The sequence below is a fragment of the Gymnoscopelus braueri genome (genome assembly GCF_963280865.1).
Source record: "Gymnoscopelus braueri genome assembly, chromosome: 12".
Classification (NCBI taxonomy): Eukaryota; Metazoa; Chordata; class Actinopteri; order Myctophiformes; family Myctophidae; genus Gymnoscopelus; species Gymnoscopelus braueri.
This window is the reverse complement of record NC_137614.1, coordinates 12,457,026-12,481,299: the sequence shown is the minus strand read 5'-3', so window position 1 is coordinate 12,481,299 and position 24,274 is coordinate 12,457,026. Positions and strand designations below refer to the sequence as shown.

At 41.9% G+C, this 24,274-nt stretch overlaps 1 protein-coding gene across 1 annotated transcript; it reads left to right on the top strand.

Annotated features, from left to right (window-relative positions):
* Window positions 1-1,161: 1,161 nt before the first annotated feature.
* hoxc1a (homeobox C1a) lies at window positions 1,162-8,752 on the top strand (the record flags this gene model as incomplete). Its single annotated transcript, XM_080443802.1, has 2 exons — window positions 1,162-1,774; window positions 5,898-8,752. 2 exons carry the CDS (start codon window positions 1,162-1,164, stop codon window positions 6,413-6,415), a joined length of 1,131 nt encoding a protein of 376 aa, XP_080299928.1. The 3' UTR covers window positions 6,416-8,752.
* Window positions 8,753-24,274: the final 15,522 nt, after the last annotated feature.

The following is a 24,274-nucleotide window of genomic DNA, read 5'->3' as shown; positions in this document are numbered from 1 at the left end:
GAGTTTATGCTTTCGTTATCAAATGGTGTCCCTATTTTGGGCATGTCATTATAGCCTTTATTTCGAATTAGCCTTGATGATACAAAACTGTCATGACCGTCTTGATCCAAGGCTAATTTCGAATATAGGCTTATTTAGTGGGCTAATAAGTGGTTAGAAATAGAATATGTTGTCTGGAAGCGGGTCTGAAGCCTATGGGCTATTCGTATAAGCTAAAACATTTGCAGCTGAAGAGAAGCTGGGTTTTGGGGAGGTTTGAAGTTGATACTGCCCCCTATAATTGTAAAGAAGACCATACTGTAGACTGTAGTTTAACTAGGAATGAGAGCATGTCTTGTCTTCTCTGTCAACGAGAACTTCTTGATCTTCGCTCGGAGCCATTTTGTATTTGTTCGAGGCTAATTACAAATCTGCTGCCACTGAACCTCTAAATACCAGCTGTCACGACCTCTGAACCCATTAAGTGTGCCTTTCACATGACCTAAGCCCTTTACTAAAGAGGGCCTCGGGTTTTCAAGAAGCTCTCACGTGATTTGCATAATCCATTAGCTACATCATTGTATATTATGTTAATTTAGCCTCGAAAAGTTGTTTTGAATGCAGGTCTGGTCTTTATAATAATAGGACTCTTGAGGCAAAAAGGCAGCCAGCACGTTGGAATCAGCAAAGGACCGTTATCGACATCGAAGTGGAGAAAGTAGAGAGGTAATGATCTTCAATTACAGTGCAATGTTGTCCAAAGAGGGGTTAAATACATTTGGCATAATCTTACCTGACTGAATAACATGCAGGCCCAGTGGCCCCTCATCACCTCAATGACAAAAAACTCGGTCGCAGCCTGACATGACATTCAAAATAATTCGAACGCCCCCTGGTCATAAGAGGCCACACAGACCGGGGTTATTAAAATGTTGACCCGAAAATGAGTTTACAACTTGCTTGCTTGGCCTAATCAGTGTTGTCTCCGCTTGATGACAGAGATGTCCAGCTATTGGCCAAGACCAAGAGGGCACGTCATCTCCATCAATCAGCGGATGTGTTTTCTCCACTAAGGGATGTCCCCATGGTCGTCCAGCCGCCTGACCATGCGTTACTGGCTGCTTGAGAGGCCGGCCATGAATCGCAACCCTGTCCAATGATTATGCAGGGGATAGGGTGATAATGACTTCCTATCAAGAGTTAACGGCCGGAGGAGAGGAGAGCCCTCTGTTCACGGGCTGCTACCTAGCAAAAGGGGTCAGAAACCACCAGGACCTCGATCACAGGACGACTCCTCCTGAACTCAGGGCTCTAGACGAGGAGGGGAACTTACTCGTGGAAGTTGACTCTGGATTTTCAATTTCATCGCATGATCGCCAGCAGCACTTGTCTCCCCCCAGCAGTAACGGTGGGACCGTGCATGGGTTGGCTGACTTGGCTCTGTGCAGGTTTGCTTCGGACAGCCCTCCACCCTGCTCTCAGAGTCCGGGCTTCTCAACCCCGGCCTGCCCCCACTCCCCACGCGTCCCTCCGTGCTGCAGAGGAGAGGAACAGGGGCAGGACTTCCCAGGACTTGGATACTGCGCGTCAGCGAGCAGCGACGAGCTGCACTCCGACTTCGGGTCACTGCTACATCACGAACATATTCAAATCTGCTCTCACGATGGGCCTAAGATTCATGTCGCCGTGGTGGAGAGGTCAACCGACTTGCACTCTGGGTGTGACATAGCTGATAACGAAAGGAGTACAACTTTTGCCTGGATGAAAGTGAAGAGAAGTCAGCAGCATCGGGCTGGTAAGTTTTGTCAACAATGGGTGGCAGCGTTGCATGTAGAAAATATAACAATCGAGTGAACTTTTAACATAATAACTGCTGTGAACGAATTAGCCTACTAAAACATCTATTTTTCAACTTTTGGGTCGCCACACTCGTAGCCTATAATCACAAAGTTATGAAACAAACTTTTCTCTACAAGCTAAAGCTGACGTGTTTTGTACGTCACCACGCAGAATTTAGCACACTCATCGTCAACAAAAAAAAACTAAAATTGAATATGTTATGTAGTTTCTTATCGAATAATAATAGCACATCGAACGTTTGGTGTGTTGGAATAAAAGCAACAATAAGTGTTTAGCCTAAAGCCTATATGTACCCAATTTGAATATGCATATCAGGACTCGGTTAGCTATTTCCCTAAAGGTCCGTGTTAATCTATAAGACTAGTGTTTTGTTTAATAATTTTGCCCCTCTATACCGTGCAAACGCAACAAATTCAGACAATATAAGGAGAAATGGTGAAGTAAGAGCCAGGCCTGCTAAACCCCTGAGTTTCAAACGAGAAAATGATCAATTATTTACACTTGCCCTTACGCTAACCAGTTCCCTCTGAATAATGCAACAACCCACTGCCAGTATCGAGATTCACATGGAGTTGAGTAAAACTTACTCTTGTAAGCAGCCGAAGTGCTCCCTGACTATTGATTAGTTGTCTGTTTGTAATGAGAGCCTTGGGTATTGATTTCAGTTTCCACTACCTTTACATGTGTCCACCTTTTTAACATAATTGCTGTCACAGATCATCATTGCCCTGACTGATGACTTCTGGGCTGGGAGCACACATCTTGGTTTAAGAAAATAAAATGAAAAACCAATAGAAAATACAGAACATGCCCACAGATCCTCTCGTTTGTTCGAGTTATATTTTATATAGATTCTCTCATTTGATCAATAATGTAAATTGACTGACTGGCTGCTGTGCATTGCTTGGAATCCATGAATTTTGCATAGAGGATTTACATTGTGTCTGTCTGCTTTAAACATGCTGCATATCATTTTCAGTGTTAGCAACCATTAGCTGCTGGGTGTGTTGGTGAGAAACATGGCTATTATGACTGGAGTGCTATATGACCACAAAACAATGCAATATCTATGACTGTGCTTGTTCAAAATGCAAAGATAGTGGGTATAGATGTAGGCCTCAGCTAGCTAAACATCTTTCTAAGCCATATGAGCTAGCTAAAGGGAGGTGGAACGTGACATCCATATCATATCTTAAGGTCTATTTTCGAGACATGAATATTACCAAATGTATTTGCCCAGCCAGATAAGACGAGATAACAGCATACAATGCCAAGACAAATGCACCTCCCCTACACACACACACAGACACACACACACACACACACACACACACACACACACACACACACACACACACACACACACACACACACACACACACACACACACACACACACACACACACACCTTTGAGACCATACTTTTGTGAACACAGTAAGATCCTCAGCGTTCATTTATACACATTGCTCTGAGAGTGTATGGGTCCATTTGATTACACAATTGTAAACTCTCACAGTCAAATCAACTCTCAGAATGTTACACGTGCCTAATACTCCTTGTATCCTTGTAACATCTCTGATGGGGGGGATCATCCGGGTATACGAGTAGCTCATTAGTACTACTGTGTTACTTGTATTGGTGTCATTAGTGAAAGCATGCATTACTCTGGAGGCTGTATTGGTTTTGGCACAAAACAAAGCCTACCGTATTCTTCTCTATGTAGAAAGGCCCCCACAAACCCTGTTTAACCTGATCTCCTGGCTCAGTGTATATACTCCCAGTGCGTCATTCTTCAATTATGCTTTGACAGCACCTGAATTACTGTGGGCTGGATGCCCAGATGACTGAGGCACTGTGTATCGATCCATCCCTTTTCTCTTCTTCCCTCTCCTTGGCTTATGGAAGGCCCCAGCCATTCCCTCTCTCTCTCTCTCTCTCGCTCTCCTGGGCTGGCTATTTCTAAAAGCGTGCAAGTCATTCCTCAAATATTTAGTTTGATTCTCTTATGCCTGCTGGCCGGCATCAATTCTATTATCTTAGGAGCCATTAATCAGAATGTGTGCATGTGATTTGCTCTCCTTGAAAGCGTAAGTGCTTAATTATGTACTGTTATTTTTCTTTTTTTTGTATTGGGTTTCTTCATATTCACTCAGTGCACTCCCATTCGCATGCTAGGTAACCTTGACATTCATTTTCTTAAAACCACGGATGTCGACATTTATCCCATCAACTGACCTTTCCATCTGCTATGCTTTTCACAGTGGCTAGAGGCCTGTTAACCCGATCAAACCGGGAACGCATGCTGTGTAACCACTTTAGCCATATTTCATACTTTGGCTATTCAAAAATACCAGATATACAAGCGGCTATGAGCTTGTAGATCTGCTATTTTAGGAAAAATCTTGAATCTTTTTTGTAGGGGAACATTTTCTTTGCTTCTGGAACATATTTTGAGATGGGGGGTGTCGGCGGCCAAATACATATAGGCCTAATTTTTGGGGGTCCTTGCATTGAAAAAGTTTGAGCACCACTGATATAGCAACAATAGTTTTTCAGAAAACTGTGTATAGGATTTAGAATCTCAGGTTTCATGGGTCTAAATGGGTTAACCTTCCTCTCAGTGAATTGTGGTGGGAGATGTTGTACTATCACCTGGCATACTGACTCCATTATGCAGCAGCAACACATTGCCTTCCATGTTCCCCACGCCCACTGACAACCGGCCACAGTGTCAGCACAGAGAGAAATCAAGATCGAGTTGCAGCTTCTGTCATTCATCGCACATAAGTGGCACAGACGATACTTTAATGTGTACTACCTATACTTCCAAAGGAAAAATGGAACCATTTAAACCTCTAATGAGACATTTAAACACGGGGGGGAAAGTATTTGTAAACTCTTAAGCTTGTCATTCGACACGGCCTATAGGTTGGTTATTGATGTTTGTGACCAATAGGCTATAGTGGCTTTGGAATACAACTAAATTCAAGATTGAATATCTTTATTGCTTTACATCTCATTGTAGCAGCAACAACAACAATAATAAAGATTTAGTTTAAGAATAGCAACATTAAGTAGAGGATAAAGAAAAATACCGTACTGTACATTAATCATAATAGCACACTTTGAGTGGTTGAAGGTTCTGTGTGCGAGGGTCCTACGTGTGTGTGTGCGTGTGTGCGTGTGTGTGTGTGTGTGTGTGTGTGTGTGTGTGTGTGTGTGTGTGTGTGTGTGTGTGTGTGTGTGTGTGTGTGTGTGTGTGTGTGTGTGTGTGTGTGTGTGTGTGTGTGTAATATATATATATAAGCAGTATAAGTACAGTATAAGTATATATATGATAGATAGATAATAGACACACACACACACACACACACACACACACACACACACACACACACACACACACACACACACACACACACACACACACACACACACACACACACACACACTACATGCATACAAACTAAATCCCTATGAGTTGTGAAACATAATTTTCACTATTTTCTGATTAATACCATTTGCATCACAACAGGGGTATGTTTTTTTTCTGTGATTCAGCGTAATTTGTGTGTCTGTGCACATTTATGATTTTACAAGAACAAAATCAAAACTCATTATAGGATACAAATTCTAATGTGACTATTGTTGCCATTTGTGAAATGTGTTCCCCAAGTTAACACAAGTTTTTGGGACAGTCAGACACACAGATTATATATTTTTTCAAACATAGTTATTAGAAATATTTTTCAATTAATTCATTTTTCAGTTAACCTTATATTCCTGAGTATCATATTTCATTTGTTAATATTTTTGCACAAATTATAAAAGTGTTATAGGCCTAATTATGCAAATGAAACATTTCAAAGTTTATTGTATCAGAAATAAGCCTTTTTTTGGATCTGGAATTATTATAATCTTAGCTTATATACAATTGGCTACATATTTGTTTATTTTATATTTCCCCCAAACTGATTTTGTGCTACTTTTGTTTTTGATGTTGTTCATGTTCCTTGATAAGTGTTCCCATGTCTTGTCATCTGTCTTCCCCATGCAGACAACATGCACGGGACCTGTGGTTTGACCATGGTCGGCTCGAGCCTCCGTGCCGCTGACGACAGCGACCACCACACGGGCACGGACGGCCACCATCACCCCGCGGCCCACAGCAACGGGACGGCGCGGACCAGCTTCAGCACCAGGCAGCTGACGGAGCTGGAGAAGGAGTTCCACTTCAACAAGTACCTGACGCGGGCCAGGCGGCTGGAGATCGCCGGCGCCCTGCAGCTCAGCGAGACGCAGGTGAAGGTTTGGTTCCAGAACAGACGCATGAAGCAGAAGAAATTGCAGAGGGACCGGCCTCTGCCGCCGGACCCCGTGGCACCACCACCACCGCCGTCACGCTCGGACAGTCTGGACACCACCTGCTGCCCCTCTCCTCCTCCTCCTGAACCGTCGTCTCCTCCAGACCAGCTGCCCGCCATCATGCAACGCTCCGACCTGCAGGCGCTGGCTCATGCGTTACGCTGCAAGGTCGCCGATGCTGCCAATGTCGTCGCCTTCCAAATGCTTTGATTTCCAGTTTGCATTCGTCTCAATCAAGCTTCACCTCTATTTGCGTATAGGAAGGATAGCCTCATCTGTCCAGTCTGTGCCTCTCTTGGCCCATGTTTGTATACTAGGCCTGTCCAAGAACGGGTTAAAGCTATTTGTCATCGTCCTTGAGCTTCAGATTGGTGCGCACATGGAGCTTGATTTGAATATTAAAATTCGAGTCATTAAATCGCACGCTTACACAGCACAATGTAAATGGAAAAAACAAAATCATTTCAATTGACCGTATAGAAACTTTTGTTTATTTCCATTCTATTTATTTGAGTAATCGACTTTACTTTGGAGCTTATTTAAACGTATTTATTTCATTAAAGTGAACACTCTACAACTTTGCCATGTTTGTTGTACATAATCAATTGAAGATATGATTATTTTTGTTTCATCTCAGGCCTATATGTGCAATATTGAAACAGGGAGCAAATGCATTTTGAAAATTCAACTTTATTCATTAAAATGTTGTAGCCTAACAGGCTGCATATTTGAAGGAACTTGCATCAAGTGCTTTCTCTGTTGTAAAAAGAGAACGCGACGTCCTGACTAATTATCTCTTGTCTCAACGCACCGTCGTTATTTGTTCTACAAGTGTTTACATTAATGCAAAAAAGTCAGGCGCACCTGTTGTTGGCCTCGCTCTTCTTTGGGGCGTTACCATTTAATGATCTGAGACTATATAAAAGATAAAACAATTAATAATCACCATCCTGATATATCTTATATTTTGTCTGTACTTTATTCTTCTATCCTCTTCGCTAATGGTTTTCATTAGGCTCCGTGAGCCGAAGGATTACATTCCCATAATTGACTGATAGATTTATTGACCACAGGTATTAAGTGTGTCGATCCGTCTATTTGAGGAACAGATCTGCAAACATTTGCATGCACCTAAAGTGCATGCAAAGGTTTGTATATATGTTGCATTTTAATTGTATATAGTCGCACCTCGAACGGGATCTTCTCCGTCTTTTTATTGCTTAATACACATTACACAATGAGAATTTAGTTTGAACACATACAGTGAGTACAGACGGTATAGACAATAAAACGCTCACCGTAGTGTTTTGCAGACCGACCAATAAATTGCCTGCATGGCTCGATCTACAGTTACAGTGCCTCTCTTGCAATCCTGTTAGATTCATCACATCTCATAAAAAGTAAACGATCTGTAAGCTGGACCTTTAAACACAGTTAGCCACAGCCAAGCGACAGTCAATCAGGTTAATGTCAATTACAATATCAGGATACAGGCTTACGATCACACTTTTTATGTATAACTGAATGCTATATTGCTGTTTAGATTTCCCTTAGCAATAGACTATTTACAGACGACTTGCACAACTTCATAACAAATGCTTCATTAGTAAAAAAAAAAAAAAAAAGAAGGATAATGAGGAAAACTTTGGGGAATTTCCACTGGGGGGAAAAGGAACTGCAATCACAATCCATTCCTTATGTATGTCTTAACTGTCCACAGGTGCCGTCATTGAAACTCCTATATTTCAACTATAGGATCAATCGTAATAATTAGACAAAATTGCACTTCTACGGGAGTTAAGGCTGCAAGGCCAGACGCTAATATATGCAGTTACACCGGAGTTCACCTCTCACCTCCTGACCTCTGCCTTGCCTCAGGACAGCGGTGACCCGGTCAGTGGCGAAGGGACAGAAAGATCCACCATTAATTTGGGTGACCTCGGCGTCTAAGCTTTTCTCTCTCTCTCTCTCTCTTTTCCCTTCTTTATTTCCCAACAAGCGACTCTGAACGCTTTTGTTCTCCTGGTGGAGAATGTCCGCACAATAATATTTCATCTAAGACTAAGTGAATAGAAGGGCAACTAGGCCATATGATAATTATTCCTATTACAATTGCATACCAGGCCGGATAATACCTTCCTTTTTTTAACACCTAGTGGTAACTTAATTGTATCTATTTTTTATTTTTTTTAATAAGGGGAACAAATGTTTTACATGCTTACTTTATAAACTGGAAGAAGGACTCTTCTTTTTACCTAATAGTATTTGGATAATGTATTATGCCTATATACTTTAATAACGACCTTGATGACTTCCTTGATAAAACTTTATAGTTAAAAGTGATTAATTATAAATTAAATAGAAAATGTAAATATTTAGGATAACTTTTATTCCTTATTGAAACAATGCCTATATTCTTTATGAATAATTTAAAACCTTTATTCAGTATAGGAATCTGTATGTGTCCCTATTTCAACATAGCACATTATTTCTAAAATGTGTCAAGATATATCAAGGAATAAAAAGTAACTTTTAAAAATGTTATTCTTGCATAGAATGCTGGATTTAATCGAAAAGGCTCTCTGAAAATGACCAGTTTATTTCCATTTGAGCAAATATATATACACTGTTCAGCTTGCTAGGCTATTAAACATCACAAAACATTCACGTCAATAATGGTTTAATAACACAAAGTAATTGTTCATAAAAAGTCTTTTAAGCACTAAATAAATGTTCATTTGTAATGATGATGATGACAATTATGATGATGGCGATGTTGGGAGGAGGATATTATAGTATGACTGCATTATTATTATGGCATAATGAATATCCAATGGTCCTGATGCATGTGTCCACTGTCCACACCGAGGAGAATCTGACCTTATAAAAGGTGCTTTGGTCAGCTCCTGCATGTGATAATGTATGCTGGCCGTGGGGCGACACATGTGAAATCCTCAGTGTTAATTTATCCATTTGTAACTCTCAGAGTTAAATTAACACTAAAGGATTTTACTGTGTGGTAAAGAGTCACAATGTGCATAGAGGTTGTTTGTAATAGGTACTATACACTGTAAAGTTATCAGTGTTACTTTAACTCAGTGTTAGACCCTAGTGTTAATTTAAAGGAAGTTTTCAGAAAACCAAAACTGCTCCATTACAATACATTTAACTCTGAAAGTGTAAAAAGGTACATTTTACACTCTCAGAGTTAAATGAACACCCAAGACATTGCTGTATATAGATTTTTGAAGTTTTCAGGAAACCAACACGGCCCCCATTATACTTTATCACATTTTTATTGGACAGTTTATTCAAAAATATCCCAGAAAATAGCTTACAAAATTGTGTTATGAAGTATTGAAGAGTGCCAAAGTGCAGGTGGGGCATTGGGAGGGGAGGGGAGGGGAGGGGGGGCGGGCTTTTATGCGAATCTCAGATGAGGTGAAGGTGGGCAAAAAAAAAAAAAGGAGGGAAATATAGCTGATTTATTTTGGGTGAACTATCACTTTAATTTTGTCCTCTGGCAGTTTCAACATTTGCCTCTCAATTGATGAGAGGAGGCCTGCATTGTTTGTTCAGAACCTGACATTTAGTTTGAAACCGTTCAAGTGTGACTGTCCCCCTGATGAATCTGTGCTCGTCTGTAACTCTGTTCACAAGACAGACAGCTGTGCCATGCCTACGTACACTGTAAAACTCTGAGTGTTAACAGGGGTGTAAGTTATATGTTTTTTTTTGCTAGAAAAACTCATTCTGATCATTGCTATACAGAGTTTGTCTCTATAGTTTGATTGATTGATTGATTGACTAAATACTTATTAACAGTGCAAAATGGTACAGAGGTACAGTTATACAATAATGCCAAAAGGATAACACAAAAAGTCAGGGGGCTTGACTCTAAAGAGTTTGAGAGACAGGGAGACCACAATGAGAATATAGAGCTTTAACCAAAAAAAGAACGTATAAAAAAATATCACTTGCAGCATCTTAAATTGAACGCCAAGGGTGTACATTATGTAACTGAGTGTACCCATAAGATTCCATATGGTTAAATTGGTACAAATTTAAATTGCATACTCTCAGAGTTACACATGGATAAAAGAACACTGAGGATTTACTGTGTACAAACGAACATGATAAATGATGGGAATAAGACAAAACAGAACAAAAGACAACAACCTAGTTGTCAAAGTTGTAAAATCCTCAGTGTTAATTTAGTGTAAAAAATTGATCCAAATAGACCCCTACAAAAAAACTATAGAAATAAAGCAAAAGATAACTTTGTCCAAAAGTTCCAGCTTCAGATCTTACTGTACAAATGCCCAGTGTTAATTTAACTCTTGAGAGAGTACAAAGTGACCCAAAGGGACTCGTCCGGGTCCAGTTGGTTACTGTGCAGCTATGCATAATGTTATAGAGTTGTTGTGTTATACCTACTACGTTATTGCCTCATAAATATTAACATTTTGTCATTATGAAATGCACACTAATACGTTAGTTCCATTGACCCAGTTGAAAGGTCTACTTGTCGTGTGCATGCACACAATGCATAATCTGAAGCTACACAAACTTAACTTATAAAAACACTAAATGTTACTGTTTTATCTCTTGCACCTCTGTGGCTATAGAAACCTCAAGTAGAAATATTTACCATTTGAACCCCAGCATCCATATTCCGGGGGGAACGATAGCCAAAAATAGCAGATCTAAAAGCTCACAACAAGCTTGTAGATCGGTTATTTTTGGTGAAAAGATTGGTGATAAAGAATTAATTAACTTTATAATAAGATGTAAAAAGATGGTTTGGTACTAAGACCCCCAATACCCGTCCAGTCAACACCCAAAGAAATGATAGTCAGACACCTGGTAAGTCAAAAATGATCAGTCTATATTGCTCGAGCGTGTACACAGAGACAGTACAAGTTACAGACAAGAATAATAATCACACTGAAGTTTTAACAACAGACAATGTTATTTATACAGAGTTGGACATCCATGGCATCAGATATAGGTGTATTCTTCTGATTGGTTGTAAGACCCTCATACGTAGAAGGAAGTCATCAGATGGACAAGGCGTCTGGCTGTCTGAATAATAAGTTGTTGTTCATCTTAGGGTATCCTTGTATACATCTTATGGTTCCATAAACAAGTTATCCCTTCGATATTATAGGACATGTGGCAGGTTTATCTGTGACAGGGTGACAGCTGACAGAGTAAATTAGTGACGATGTCAGGTCATACAGAGATATAGGTCATGTATAGAGATACAGGTCATTAGGACATTAGATCACACCATTTGACATTAAAGCGCAAAGCGTTGACAAGACATGTTTTAACTGATTGGGAACATTCTGGAGATAGCCACTTACGGCAGCTGCAGCTACATGGCCTTGGTTGGCAGACAGAGAGACTGAGAGTACAGAGTACTGAGTACTTTTAACATGACAGTATTACAGGCCCATTATGAGACCATAATTAATAGGACATTTTAAGGTTAAGGGACCCTAGACACATTATGATAATTCAGATAAGAGACCAAAATGACTCTATCAATCCTACATCTTATCATGATTTGGATAGGGTCAAAGGTCAAGCTGATCAGGTCTCACCTTGTGACATTATTCAAAATCAAATCAGACAGGCAAAGATTTAAATGACTTAAGGGCAAAAATAAATGGTTATGGTTAGATAACATACACATTTATACTTCTTCAAGAGGACTGTATAATTTATTTATTCAAATAGGAAGCAAAACAGGGCTATAGTTCATGAATTCCCAAGACACTCCACACGTTTCCACAAGTTTTCCCTTTGCAACTTTGCAAATAACTTTATTATAATTCAAAAAAAATCTCAGCTAATGTCACCGTCCCAAGCAAATCTTTTCAACATGTTTGGTTTAACTAAGACAGACAATTTTAGCACAGTTTAATGGCATGGCAGCAGAGAGATTGTAGGGAGGGACAACTCACCAGTCTGTAAGTTTTCATATTGAAATCTGACAAGAGACCTACGTCTCGGGTCATTGATTGTTTCTGTACACGTTCAGAAATAGAAAAGTTACCTTCCTCCTTGTGGAGCTGCAGTCCTTGTGCTCTTATCAAGATACAAGTATTTAAAATGGAACGGGACACTTCTGTACTATGTAAATTTGTACATCACTTTACACTTTATTTTGGGAAAAAACTTACGTGATATCATCTTAAAACTCAAGAAATACTTCCTGATTGCATGTAGGCATGTGGCATCAAACATCTGTCTATCCAAGACATGAGTTGAAATCTGTAGGATGAATGGAAATCAAATTTACTGTTGGGCAGAGTTTAAAACAGTTTGTAACCAGATATAAAATTAAAGTTTAGCCCTGTATGTACAATTGTATGTACAATTGGCAGGTAATATGACCTTATAGTTGTCCAGGAATTGGATTTAATGGGGTGGCTTACATTCTCGTTCTAAAATGAAACACAAAATGAAAATGAAACACAAAACACAGCATTTAAACATTTAAATCAAATATTTAAATCAGATATTCATCAAACTCCCCTCTATTTGACACCCATATATCTATAATATAATGTGTGTCAGATGATTTGTTGATGAGAAAGGGGATGAAAAAAATAATAAAAAAATATTAAAATTAAAAAATTATAATTAAAACTTTTAAAATGAAATATAACAATGAAAAATAAGGAATAAACATCTTTGTTCTGAAGAGTATATTGAAATGAGATAAGTACAGAAAAATCGCTTCTGAAAATTAGCAAATCTACAAGCTTATAAAAATCTTAAGTTAAAATGATAAAATATTTTCAAAACTTTTTAAAATAAATCAAAAATGACTTTATAATAAACTTAATATTATAGTTAATGTTTCCCAATATTGATATGGAACAAATTGAATCTTATTGTAGGTTAATTTAACGGATCTATGTTTTAAATGGACTTCAATAGAGACTGAGCTACAGGATTAGGTTGCCATAGAAACGTGTCTAACATACCACTAACACTTCCTGCTGAAGGAATTATGGGAAATTGAGTTTTAAGAGGTCATTTTGGAATGAGTTGCCATAGCAACGTGGCTGTTACAGACCCTAACGGAAACGGAAATCTCCACAAGGGATTTTGGATATTGGAGTTTGCTTAACAGTTAAAGTTACTAAATTAGATGAACAAACTCATTCATATGCTGATGGTGCTGACATTATGGCAAAAATAAAGGAAAACATATTAATAATGGGCTGACAGTAATAAAACTGATATTATATATATAGAGATAGATAGATATTGCTATAAGGGAGTTACTGTAATTGGAAGGAATGGGTTAAAGTTATATTGAGCCCAATGGCCCTCACAAAGTCAGAATGTTCTCATAACAATTCGGTCACAGACTTTTCTGAGACAGCAAACTGGTGAAAAATAAAATAAAATGAAATCCTTTGCATTCTACATTCTGTCTGATCACTTTCTTTACTTTCCCTACTCGACATAACTGACTTTCTTTACCTTCACTACGACATAACTGACTTTCTTTACCTTCACTCACACTTCTCTTTACTTTCGACATAACTCACTTTCTGTACTTTCTTTCACACTTCTGTGAGCAATTATTAACCATAGCCTACTTTGTTATGAGAACAGCTGAACAAGAGAATGTAAACAGATAAGAAACTGGAGAAATGAGAGGCTATATTAGGGAGTGAGAGAACCTATGATGAATTTGATTATCTAATATACTTAGTAGTGGGTAAATTGACAATGAGTATTTTAGTGTACTCTGGGAATCTAACGAAATATCTTCCTTTTTAAGTAAATGGATATGAATTATTATTATAAACTGAGCAAATTGTACCAGGATTCATATTAATGTGTAAATCGTATTTATTTTTTTTCCTTTTTGGAGTTTCAGAAGGAGCACAGGAGGCGTAAGATGTTAAAATGCACCTTACCTCTCATTGTGATCCCCCCCTGAAATCCACTGACCTCTGATCCCGTACGGTCTTGGGTCACAAAAAAATCAGTAATTTGGATCTGAATGGATCTCGGCTGCCTTCTTTCGGGGTATGTGATGCTGTGAGGCATAAAGCAGACATAGAGAAGGTTTTTACAACAAAATACTGTAGGGTGGAATTTTAACATGAAGTCAAAAATGATGGGTAGATCAAAATAAACAAAAGGGTGGGATTCCGTTTATGCCAGAAAAGATTTCCCCGTCGTCATAAATAGAACCCCCTTACCTACCAAAAAAATAAGATCTCAGCTAACCTCTAACGTGAAAAAATACATTAAACAGATTTAACTTAAGATCAGCCCATCAGAAACTGAACTAATGAATGCCAAATAATCAAATGGAATTAATACGCTGGTGTGTTCTGGGTGTCGTGGAGATAGTGATTTGGCTTGATACAGCGGGACACCCTTGGTTATCACTGGTGGGGCCACGCCTGGGAAGCCGTTCACGCCATGATGCCAAGTTTCTGGTGTAGACGGAAAGTGAGACATAGAATATAGAAAAATGAGAACAAGACACATAAGGAGAGATTAATACTTGGGAAAATATATATATGGAATAGGTATCAGATTATTTCAAGATGGGTATTCATAAATACTATGTTGACACATATCATATTAGAACCTCTAATTTGAATTTTGATTTTATATATATATGAAATATATATATATATTAAACTCATATACAGATATAATTTTTTTCATAGTAATGGGAGATGGGAAATAATCACCTTTTGTCTGTAAATGGTGAAACTTTTCGAAAATATCAGATCTACAAGGACTGATTCCTTTTAAGTGTTTTAAAAGTTAGGACACATCAAATTCATCTATCTGCGGCCAGAGTGTCTTTGTCCGTTTAAAGGGAAGTTCATCTATGTCTAATTATCTACAACAACCCGGTTGTCAAAACCCCAGTTTGGCCGTCGGTGCCAAAGTGGAGGTTTGAAAGGGAGCGCGGTGTTCGGCTGGGGACATAGGGTCAAAGTATGGTCCGCCGTGGTCCCACATGACCAACAAATATAAGTTCGTGGAGGCCGGCCTGCAGTGTGTGAGCCCTGTGTAGAGAGACCAGGGGTGTTCTGGGTGTGGTGTGTAATGTTAGCCTGATTTGGTTGGCGTGGTGAATTGGGTGTGACCTGTTTTTCTGGAGTGGTCCCAGCCTGTGTGACAATAACTTTGAGGTCTGGCTCGGCCATGTATGACTTCCTTGTAGCTATGAGATTCCCCATGAGGTGAAGTTGAACTGATAATAATAAAAATACGCTGTATTATACTATATGGATACAGGGATGAAATTGAAGATTTTAAATGGCTAGTTTCTGAAAAATACGCAAATCAGCAATGGTTGTGTTATAATCCTAGGAGATAAGGAATAGAGATTATACCAACTGTCCCGTGCTGGTGTAATGCTGTTTTTAGGGCTGATTTGAGGAGATGGTTTAGCTGGTTTAGGTTGTCTGAAACAAAGGAACACAGAGAAGTCGAAGGAACACAGGAGATCTCAATTAATTGAATGGTGTATCTGGACTATATTTATATTATAATACTATATAATAATTCCCCTCTTGATTGGCACACACTGAAAGTTTCTGTGTGTGTCAATGTTGAAATGGTCTAAAAGATTCAAGTAACAGCGAGGCAGCTGTTTGCAAGGTCGAGGTGATAACGGGCCCGCAGCATGAAGGGTTGGGAGGGCTGGGTAGGGAGAGACAGAGAGAGAGAGACAACTTTTATATGAGGGGAGAGATTATATTATGATACTATATAATAGTTTATATGGACAGAACCGTTGTAATGGCATGGATGTAACTCATAATTCAAGACAAACAAACAAACAAAATATGTACTGACCAAACAAGACAAACGAACAACACAATGTACTGAAGTTTCTGAAGCAAGGGTGACAGGGATGACAACCTGGCAATTGTCGTCTGGGTCGAACATGTTAGTAATGTTCGGTATGCAGCTGGCTGGTAATGTTTCGTATTAAGAGGGATGGTAAGGGTGATACTGACATTGAAAACACAGATCTGTATACATGGTATTACCTGTGGCGAGGAGGTAAATGTAGCCAGGATTGGAGAGTGACACTGGAACACTCTCCTCTTATGGGTTGATATGAGACCCGTTGTGTAACATTAACCCACATATAGCAAATAGGCAGTGTGAAAGGGTGGCTATATCCGTACATTCCAGTGCAAGGGCGACTGAAGCAGAGGGGTTAATCTTAGGTCAAATATCAGTATAGAATCAGAAAATCAGTACATTACGACAACAAGATCAACAAAACAAACAGCACATATAAACTACAAGACAAACAAAATATAACAAGTACTATAATAGTCTCCTGTGTGAGCAATACAGAACTGTCACATACCCAAAGTGTCTGGCTGCAGGGTGGTTGATAAGAACCGTCTCAGCACGCGGAGATGAGCAGATCAGCTCTCTGGAGTGTTGACTGAATGCAGGAAGTGAGGTCCAAAAAAAGGAAGAGGGTAAAAAAACTGAATCTGAATTCGCCGCTGAATCGTCACCCAGAAGGAATTCAAAATAAAGACATTTTTAAAGCTGATTCTAAACAGACCGGTCGAGAGAAAATTATAATAATTATAATCTCGAATGGCTATCTAACCGTTTTCGAAGGACCAATTGATAAAGAATTAATTAACTTTATAATAAGATGTAAAAAGATGGTTTGGTACTAAGACCCCCAATACCCGTCCAGTCAACACCCAAAGAAATGATAGTCAGACACCTGGTAAGTCAAAAATGATCAGTCTATATTGCTCGAGCGTGTACACAGAGACAGTACAAGTTACAGACAAGAATAATAATCACACTGAAGTTTTAACAACAGACAATGTTATTTATACAGAGTTGGACATCCATGGCATCAGATATAGGTGTATTCTTCTGATTGGTTGTAAGACCCTCATACGTAGAAGGAAGTCATCAGATGGACAAGGCGTCTGGCTGTCTGAATAATAAGTTGTTGTTCATCTTAGGGTATCCTTGTATACATCTTATGGTTCCATAAACAAGTTATCCCTTCGATATTATAGGACATGTGGCAGGTTTATCTGTGACAGGGTGACAGCTGACAGAGTAAATTAGTGACGATGTCAGGTCATACAGAGATATAGGTCATGTATAGAGATACAGGTCATTAGGACATTAGATCACACCATTTGACATTAAAGCGCAAAGCGTTGACAAGACATGTTTTAACTGATTGGGAACATTCTGGAGATAGCCACTTACGGCAGCTGCAGCTACATGGCCTTGGTTGGCAGACAGAGAGACTGAGAGTACAGAGTACTGAGTACTTTTAACATGACAGTATTACAGGCCCATTATGAGACCATAATTAATAGGACATTTTAAGGTTAAGGGACCCTAGACACATTATGATAATTCAGATAAGAGACCAAAATGACTCTATCAATTGGGTGTAGACTGGAAAAAGCGGTCCAAGAACAGTTGTAACTCATGGGTCCGTTTTAAGTACAGAGAGTTTAAGTGCATGGTTAAAGTAGGGGTGACATATTCATTAGGTGTCGTATTACTTATGACAAACAAGCCAATTGACAGTCTGTTGGTTTATTTCTCCCCTGTATTGTCGTACAGGTCCATTTTTGGTTCCATTTGGACACTCTCGGAGTTAAATGAACACTAAGGATTTCACAGTGCCTTTACTGATGTGGACAGCTGTTGCTATTCTCCTGTGGCGTGCTGCGTTGATCACATATGCGCTGTACAATGAGTCTTACATTACATTTTAAATGAACACATATAAGTGGGCTCTGTTCTGAGCTCACTGTAATGAATACCAAGTTGACCGAGAATTAACTTAATGCATAAATATGCATGTAATATCTTCGCCGGTGCTCAGGGGAATTAACTCAATTTGATCAAGTTAAGCTTTTCCTAACCCTACACAAAGCACTTATAGATGGTCCAGGTGTTGTTATGTTGTTATGTTGTAATTATGGAACATTTGAATGCTGTATACCCTTGTTTTACTACTTCTTTCCCTCCTTTTAATCTTTGCACTCGTCCCTTCAACCATCATCCCTCGCTCTGCTGTTACTGTTTTTCTTTGCTCGCCCTGACTTTCATGCATCATTGGTCTTTTTGCTCTTTTCTTGTTCCCATATTTGGCTACCAAACATGTTGCATGGCGAGAAATTCAAAGAGGGCTCTTGAGTATCCAAGTGCACCTGTGTGTGTGTGTGTGTGTGTGTGTGTGTGTGTGTGTGTGTGTGTGTGTGTGTGTGTGTGTGTGTGTGTGTGTGTGTGTGTGTGTGTGTGTTCTAGAGCGCACATGTAGACTACGTATGTGTGTGTGTGTGTGTGTGTGTGTGTGCGCGCCTGTGTGCATAATATGGCTGTGCACAATTATGCAAAGATGTATTTTGTATCCTGGGTGCAACCAATAAAGCATTTAGAAGGATACAAAGCACATATTTGAATAATTGTTCTTACGCACACAGACACACAGGCACACACACACATGCCCATGTACAGATGCGTTGGGGCAGGCATGCCTAAACAATACATTTATACACGTATGTACATGTGCACATGTGTGCGCGACTGTACGTACACACACACACACACACACACACACACACACACACACACACACACACACACACACACACACACACACACACACACACACACACACACACACACACACACACACACACACACACACACAGGCACATCCATACATAACACATCTAGACGTAGCTCCACTAAACCACATGCACACCAATTCAGTCCTTGCCTCTCCTCTCCTGCTCCACTCCAGGGAGCAGATGTTTGGGGACAGCTTACAGCCTCAGCGAATTTCTGTGTACAAAGCAAACAGCAGCACTCAGCACTTCTGGCTGCAAAGGAAATTTTGCTCTTGAAAAGGGGGGAGGGGAGGCTTTTGAGTCAATGTAAGGTACCGTCAGGCACCGATGGGAGGGAGAGAGATGAGAGAGATGAGAGGGAGAGAGAGAGAGACGAGAGAGAGAGAGAGAGAGGGAGAGCGAGATGGTGGAGAGAAAACGTGAGATGGGGTGCATGCAGAGGTGAAATTGTGTCAAGGTTGCGTCTGTTGCATAGGAAAATTCCCTCCATTCCCTCCTAGGACATCCGGTGCGTTCCAGCTCTGCGCGTGTCACACCACGTCCTGCACAGTAGATCTCCTCAACCTTGTTAATTTCAAGGACCCCCAGTTTGATATGAATTAGGCCACGGACCCCCATTTGATTTGATTTTTTAAAATTAATTCTCTCATCTCTGGGACCTCAATCTACACAGTAAAAACTGTGCACGCGTTCAGTGTTTGCTCCCTCAGGGGTCAGTTTAGTTCTATTTGAACTCTCTGAGTTACAGACCTGTAAGGCTTCCATTTGGTTCCTATAGCCATCGATCATTTAGCCTGGGTCCCTCCTGGAATCCCTTCAAGGGCCCCTGCGGGGGTCCCCGGTCCCCATGTTGAGAACCAGTGACGTGGGACAGCACAGCGTGCTATCTCCTCTGGAAACCATGAAGCGTCACGAGAACCAACCAAGTTGGCTCCCGTTCGCCTCTGATTGTGCAGAGCCTCACTGACCTCTCTCCTGCAGCTCTGTTTACTGTTGCAGTTTAGATTGCCCTTTCAAAAGTTGCCTACAAGCATAATGTGAGATGGGGAAAAAAGGAAGAGAAAAAAACAAAACAATGCAATGAGCCTTTACCAGTTCTGCTGATACCGCAGATGAGCTATCAGCTATATCCTAAAGCCTGGCATGGCTAATGATACCATTGATATCATCCACTGGTTTAATGGCGGTGGTCCCTGTGCTGATATTTTATTGGTGTATAATATCGCGCCTGCTAGGCTACCGCTGTCACCTGAGAAATATTATAACGATGTTAGAGAGATTATTGTCAAAAGGCGTTTGTATGTTTCAGTGTTTGTATATTTCAGTACATCTTGCAGAAATAGAACGTATCTATGATATGATGCGATGAAGACTTAAACTGATGCATGTTGCAAAGTGTTTACTGCGCAGTTTTACTACATATGCTTAACCACACGCAGTGCACACACAGTTTTATGTGAATAGGCACACACACACACACACACGCACACACACACACACACACACACACACACACACACACACACACACACACACACACACTCACACTCACACTCACACTCACACTCACACTCACACTCACACACACATGCACACACACACCCACACACTTATGTCCAAACACGTGTGCGAGTATACACATTTTGACCTCTCATCATTGTGTTATCATCTCTAAACAAACCATCATAAATGAGCCCTGCAATGCTTATTTGTCTGAACGAAAGTCGGCCCCCCTCCTCCCCTGCCCCCGGGGTGAGGTTGCCATAGTGACAGGCTCGTAGACATATGGAGAGGGGAGAGAGAGGAGGAGAAGGGGAGCCGAGGGTTGACGAGGCGGGGCTGGGATGGAGGGTGGGGGGTGGGGGTGGGGGCGGCGGATGGCAGAGGGGAGAAAAAAGGATGGGTAGGGTTTGAGGACGGTTGGCTGTCTGTCTTTCAGATGTGTCTTTGTGCTTCATCTGTCAATCAGCCATCCGTGTGCGTGATGGGAGAACAGTTCGTGAACTTTTCTCAATCAAGGCTCTGTCAGGCGCCATCTTGCATTTCCATATAGCGGGAATGGATTGATTCTCAGGCCAGCGGCGGCATCACACACACCCCGGAAATGCAATATGTCTCTAGGAGAGCATCGAGAGCCCATAAGACTTCAGGAGACATATGCATATAAAACAAATCATTAGGAATTCTCTGCACACGTTTTGCAACCTTTTGGTCGTTTGTACCTTTTCTGTCTCCGCCGCCCTAATCAAAATTAAGTATGCAAATGTTTTTGCTCCTTTACTAATTCGTTTCTAATGATGTAATCAACCTATCAACCAACCTGAAGACAGACAGACAATGGAGTGAGAGAGAGAGAGAGAGAGAGAGAGAGAGAGAGAGAGAGAGAGAGAGAGAGAGAGAGAGAGAGAAAGCGAGCGATGGTAGCAAGAAAAGAGAACGAGGGAGAGAGAGTGAGAGGGAGAGCGAATGAAACAAGGAGAGAGGGAGAGAGATATAGAGTGAGGGGAGAGAGAGAGAGTAGCCTGGGAGAGCGGGGTGACAGACAAGGAAGGAGAGTGAACGGGAAGGAGGTAGAGTAGAGAAGGAGAGGGGAGGGGGGGGGGGGGTGGTGAAGAAGAAGAAGGAAAGGAGGGAGGCAGGGGAGGGGAGGGGGCAAACGGCCATCATGCAGGACTGGCCTTGCTGCTATAAAAACACATTTTTTCATCAGCCATTTTATGCAAAAGGGGAAGACCAGGTGCTCAATCAAACCTCACGCCTACTGTTTTATTTTTCATCTTTACCCCTCCCACCGCCTCGCCACACAAACCCTGTGTGCCTTCCCTCTCCCCTCCTCGCACCATTCTTCTCTTCCTCTTCCTTGCGTGCATGTCATTCATCTTCCGCCGCCTTGCTCTCTCCAGCGGGCCCTGCATGCTCTCCAACTGATATGAGAGAGAGAGAGAGAGAGAGAGAGAGTGACCCTCGGGCCCTCAAGGGGTCAAGTGATACAAGGTCATTGGCGGGTCATCTCCGCTGACTGGCTGACCTCTAAAAGGACTTCTCGGAAGGAGCCAATCAGGTCTTGCTCCTTCCCCCTTGCGGCGCCCCCCCCCCCCCCCCCCCCCCCCCCTCCACCCCTCCCCAGCTCATCAGCAGTCTGTGTCACATGACCAGGGCGAGGCGTCAGAGGGGGGATGATTAATGATGCTTTTAGTACCTGTTTAGAATGAAGCTGTCCACACCGCACTGTAATTACCCGCTCCCAGGCGGCAGCTGCCCAACATAATTGCTTTTTGTTTGTTGACCTGGTTTAGTGCAGAGAAAGATGGCTTTGGCTGGGTGAGACGGAGCTTGTGTACTGTATACAGGGGTGATGATGTGTGTAGCTTCAGAATTTGGGTGACAGTGTGTGTGCGTGTGCATGAAGCCCACGATGACGTGTCTGTATTTCTCCGTACGACGGTGTCTCCGATCCGCTATAGCCCCGATCTGCAAGCAAGCTCACAGCACGTTTCCGGGGACCGTGATGCATCACGAGCTTGTATAGGTCGAGCTTGTTTTAGGCGCGGGACACCTTCGCGCGCCGAAGTATAAATCACCAAGGCTTTGAGTGGTACGACGAACGTGCAGGGAGATAGGTGTCTCCTCCAGCGCACGGCGGAGAGGGGAGGCACTGCAAGTGACACAAGGCATGAGGACGCTTTGCATAAATCCTGTCTCGGGGAAAAGCACAAATCAAAGCCTGTACTTACACTATAAGTCTTACAGCATGTACAGTGTCTGTCACCGCGGAGCACGCACTCCCACAGTAAGGTCAGCGAGAGCAATGGATATAGCAGTGCTCGGGATTCCCACGTTATTGAACTGCGCAAAATATTCAACAGGCAAGGAGGAGGTTTTCTGTTTTCATGCATTATTTATGCCAACCATCCAAGAACCCTGAGTGCCGAGTTGCTCTGAAAATGTGAAAACTTAAGTTGAGGAGGTCAATGGTATTCTACACATGCAGCTATACCCCTCTCTCTCCCAGGTTTTTTTGGCTCCGCGCCTAAAGCAAATATGAAAATTTCAGTACCTGCGGCATGATGCCACGAGAACAAGTGACAATGAAACTCAGATAAACAGCCCCCCGTTTGACCTATGGGAAGCATAAATTCACCGCCCATAAATCCTTGACCATTTCAGCTCCGTTTGGCGCGACCGCTGCGCCTCTCCGTCCCAGACAGAGAGAGGCGAGTGTCGGGTATCAGCGTTGCTGTATGAGCAGCTTTCATCCCGCGTCTGGTTCTCACATAACTCAGTCCTGCAGCCTTTATCACCGCCTCATAAATAACTAGGCTATCGCCCGATAATGTCCGCTTAATGCTTAGTCAATAAAGCCCACGGTAAGAGGGCCCTTTTTTTAGACCCCTCTCCTGTACATAAATATAAACAGTGCAGTAGATTGATGTGATGGGCAGGCTCTTTTTACACCGGGACAAAGAGAGGCAGCGTATGGGCCCCAGAGCTGAAGGTGGGCTGTGGGCTGCAGGTGTTCAGAGAAGATAGTGGGCTGTAATGAGGGGGCTCCGGGAGAGGGGCTGACTGGATAGCCTTGACTGATCACCTGTGAAAGATACACACACACACACACACACACACACACACACACACACACACACACACACACACACACACACATGCACACACACACACATACACACACACACACACACACACACACACACACACACACACACACACACACACACACACACACACACACACACACACACACACACACACACACACACACACACACACACACCCTAATGCCATCATTAGTTAACCCATTGGTACCGATGCCCTGTGCATATACAACAGCTCATCTGCCCCTATTTGAAGGGCATTAGAGCGCGATGATAAAAAGACCTCCAAATGAACCGGACTTATTAACGCCTCCCCCCCCCCCCGTTCACTAATATATCCCTGATAAACCACGGCGTTCGCTCGCTACAGTATACAATTATGTCCTGAGATGTTAGTTTCAGTGTCTCGTGCACACATGCCGAGGACAGTTATCGACCCCCAGCACTAGTCATCAGACAATCCAATCCCAGTGTTGAGCCGGGAGGGGAGGAAAGGGAGGGAGGGGAGGGGAGGAAAGGGAGGGGGGGGGCAGCTGTATAGTCAGAGAGAGACAGAGAGAGAGGCTGGGCTGGGCTGGGATGAGACCAAGCCCTGGGGAGACAACACAGACTGACAGGGATGTTCCTGGGTTGAATGAGGGGCCTGATTGTGATCCATGAGTTGGTCGGTGCCGCAGCACCTGGGCTTGCAGCCGCAGCAGCTGGGAGAGATGAGCGGGGCTGATGCAGGGGAGTCAGGGAGTCAAGGGGGGGGGGGGGGGGTGTTGGTCGGGTCGACATTAGACGGACGAGCCAATCATCTTCTA